We start from the raw sequence: 4017 nt of genomic DNA, 5'->3' as shown, positions 1-4017 counted from the left end.
AGGGCAGTTCACACGGAAACATGACTACTTAAAATAATTTATACTAATATAATACTAGTACTATAGTACGTACTGTATGAACAATAGCGAGATGCTGGTTTGGCATGCAAGAAATTGACCAGAATTTTGACGCTAAAATCCAAGACCGATTCCGGTGGGCTGCCGTCAGGGCCCACGGCACAGACGCTCACTGCTTCACTTCTTCCCCACTTGCTCAAGTTACAAGAATGCCCCTCTCGCTCTATAAATTCCGGCTAGGTTGTTCTCTTCTTCAGTTTACTCTCAAGTATCCCAGACCACCGGGCAACCAAAGTAAGCACCCCTGCTCTGCTCCCGCTCTCTGATCTCACATGGCGACGGCGGCTGCCAGTCGGCCCAGCGGGCCGGTCCTCTTGATACCCAGCTACCGCTCGGCATCGCCCACCCGCGTCAAGCTCTCCTCCGGTGGCGCCACCGGCTCTCCGGCCAAGTCCGTCAGCGTCTCGTCTTCTTCCTCCTCGTCCCCTGCCGCTGGCAAGAGCCGTCGCTCCTGCATGTGCTCCCCGACGAACCACCCGGGCTCGTTTCGCTGCGGCCTCCACAAGGAGCGCAAGCAGGCGTCCCCGGCCGGCAACAGCAAGCCCGGCTCCCCGCCGTCCATCGGCAGCGCCGGCTCGAAGTGCACGGGCAGCGCGCTGGTGCGGCTCGTCCCCTTGGAGAGCGGGCACTGGGCTCGCAGGGCGCTCACGCCGTCCCCCGCGGCGCAGCAGTCGCTGCAACGGAGGCGCGCGAGCGGGTCCCGCCCCCGGCAGAGCCGGCTCTCCGCCGTGTCCATGGCCGGCGACCGCGCCGGCGACAACCACCAGTAAACAGACCAGCGCCGACATGCCATAGGAAAAGTAGTGAGCATAGGAGGGTAATTCCCCGTGTCATAGCAAGATAGTAAGTAGGAAAGAAATTCTCCAAATAATTCACCGGGGTCTTCCGTTTGCGGCAGAAAATTGTAGTTTTTGAGCACCCAATTTGATCACGTAGAGTGAGTTCATCCTCTCCCCTCTACCGTGTATACGCCCGGAGTATCTTTTTGGATAATATGGATATACTCCCTCCGTTCCTAAATATAAGTCTTTGTAGAGATCCCACTAGGTGGACTACATATGGAGCAAAATGAATGAATGTAAACTTGAAATGCATCTATATACATCCGTATGTGGTTTATAGTGGAATCTCTACAAAGACTTACATTTAAGAACGGAGGGAGTACATGGTACATGCATCTGGTCTTGCCCCGTGACGAGAGGCTTATCCATCCTTGGATGATCTGTTTGCCCAACAACTTTCTGCCTCTGTTGGCGTGAGCGACGGCCTAGCGGTTGGGATTCCCCCTCCAACTCTTGAACTTGCGCAAGAAGAAGAAGATGCTGGAAGATCGGTGGGCGCACACAGACGCGGACACAGCTGGCTCTTGCTATCAGTTCGGTTTCCTCGCCAGAAATCAGTTGCGTTGGGTTGGCGCCCTGTACTACGTCAGTGTTCTCTTGTCTCTCCGTCAGATAGTACACCCCGTCGGCGTTACCTTTTCTTATCGAACGATCATACCGACCCCTTTCGGATATTGCACCACAAGCTTCAACACACTGGCGCCAAACTCTTGAGATGGAGTAAGGGCCTATTCTCAAAGGCCAAGATCATGCATCATGTTGCCTTGCTAGTAATTCTTCACCTGGACATGGCTCAAGACTCGAGGCACCTCTCCGTTGAGGAGCTGGAGCTCCGCTCTAGGCTTAAGCGGAGAGTCATTGCCTTGGCAGTTCTTGAGAGGGCGAGAAAAAAGCAATGTGCTAGGATTTCCAACCTCAAAGAGCGGGATGCAAACACCAAATTTTTCCACCGCCGAGTGAACGCTAGAAGACGCAAGAACCACATACACCGTATCAAGCACAACGGTGGATGGGTCACTGAGCACTCTCAAAAGGAGGCTATTGTCCACGACTATTTCTCCTCGACCATGGGAAAAGGCTCCGCGGCGACCACAGACTTGAACTGGAAGGGGTTGGACATTGAGGCTCGTGATGATTTGGGCAACCTCGCGGACCCTTTCTCCGAGGAGGAGGTGCGTGAGGCCATCAACCAGATGCCTGGTGACAAGGCGCCCGGCTCAGATGGCTTCGCCGGGCTTTTCTTCAAGAGTTGTTGGGCCATCATCAGGCATGATATTATGAAGGCCATCTTTTGCTTCGGTAACCTCCGCACGGCCAACCTTCATTGGGTCAACTCTGCCAACATTATACTGCTCCCAAAGAAGGATGGAGCTGAAGAAATCTCCGACTACCGTCCAATTAGTCTGATTCATGCTATTCCCAAGATCATTGCAAAGGTCCTTGCCATCCGTCTTAGCCACCACATGCTCCACCTTGTCTCCAACGCGCAGAGTGCTTTCATCAAGAGAAGAAGCATCCATGACAATTTCATGTATGTGAGGAATCTTGCGCGGAGGCTCCACAAGTGCAAAACCCCTTCGCTTCTCTTCAAGTTGGACATTCGGAAGGCATTTGATTCAGTCAAGTGGGAGTATATCATTGACCTCCTCCGCCGTAGGGGGTTCCCGAGCATTTTCAGAGATTGGATCACCGCCCTACTTTGCTCCTCTTCCTCGCGGATTCTTCTTAAAGGCGTCGCTGGCAGCCCCATCATCCATGGCCAGGGTCTCCGGAAGGGGGACCCTATATCCCCCTTGCTATTTGTGCTCGCGATCGACCCACTCCAAAGAATTCTTGAGATGGCGGCAACTAGAGGGCTATTTCATAAAATCCGTGGCCGTGGGGTTCTTTTACGAACCTCCCTTTATGCGGACGACGCGGCGGTCTTCATGGCACCCATCAAGCGCGATATTGACCACCTCTCCAACATCCTTCGTCTTTTTGGTGATTTCACCGGTCTAGCCACCAACTTTCACAAGAGCTCGGTCATCCCAATCCGTTGTGGGCACATCAACCTGTTGGACATCCTTCAAAAGCTTCCGGCGGCGCGCGGATCCTTCCCCATGAAATACTTAGGCCTCCCACTCTTTGTGCGGCGGCTCAGGAAGGTGGACTTTCAGTTCTTGGAGGATAAGGCGGCGGCAAAGTTGGTCCCTTGGGACGGGCAAAACATCACGTCTATGGGACGCACCGCCTTGGTCAAGTCGGTGCTTGCCTCCCAAGCCATATACTTCATCACTACGCTCGTCGTCCCCACAAGCACCCTCAAAAATCTCAACAAGCTTGAGCGAGCGTTCCTTTGGGAGGGAACAGACAAGACCACCGGGGCCAAATGCATGGTTAATTGGGACACCGTTTGCCACCCAATTGCCAATGGGGGTCTTGGAGTGCTAAACACGGAGAAATTCGCTAGGGCACTGAGGATTCGTTGGATTTGGTTTGAGTGGAAGGAGCCAACTAAGATGTGGGTTGGCATGGGCAACCCGTGCGATGACGCAGACTACAACTTCTTCTATGCCTCCTCAACTATTATCATGGGAAATGGCGCGCGTGCCCCCTTTTGGGACTCTCCGTGGGTGCACAACCGCAAACCCATGGATTTGGCCCCTCTCATCTACGCGGCGTCAACGAGGAAGAATTGGAAGGTGCGGGAAGCACTAAAGGATGGCGCTTGGGTTAAAAAGATCAAGATGACGTCCGATTTTTCTATAGAGCACTTCAGACAATTTCTCGAGCTTTGGGCCACCATCCGGGATTTTCACCTACAGGAGGATATTGACGACGACATTGTTTGGAAGCATTCTACTAGTGGCCTCTACACGGTGGAGTCCGCCTACAAAGCGCAATTTCTCGGCCTCATTCGCTCTCCCTTGGAGCATGCAGTGTGGAAAATCTGGGCTCCACCCAAGGTCAAGTTCTTTGCTTGGCTGGCCATCCAAAATAGAGTCTGGACTGCGGATCGATTGGCCAAGCGTGGTTGGCCTAACTGTGGCTCATGCCCCCTATGCATGCGTGAGAATGAATTGGTTGACCATCTCTTCTTCAAATGTCGTTTCAC

The 4017-nt window shown here is 53.4% G+C and overlaps 1 protein-coding gene across 1 annotated transcript; it reads left to right on the top strand.

The window, feature by feature from the left end:
* The first annotated feature begins 274 nt into the window (after positions 1-274).
* Positions 275-1032, top strand: LOC123134851 (uncharacterized). Its single transcript, XM_044554009.1, has one exon. It carries the CDS (start codon positions 351-353, stop codon positions 846-848), a length of 498 nt encoding a protein of 165 aa, XP_044409944.1. The 5' UTR covers positions 275-350; the 3' UTR covers positions 849-1032.
* Positions 1033-4017: the final 2985 nt, after the last annotated feature.

This window comes from Triticum aestivum, chromosome 6B (genome assembly GCF_018294505.1).
Source record: "Triticum aestivum cultivar Chinese Spring chromosome 6B, IWGSC CS RefSeq v2.1, whole genome shotgun sequence".
NCBI classification, from domain to species: Eukaryota; Viridiplantae; Streptophyta; class Magnoliopsida; order Poales; family Poaceae; genus Triticum; species Triticum aestivum.
This window is presented reverse-complemented; position numbering and strand designations above follow the sequence as displayed.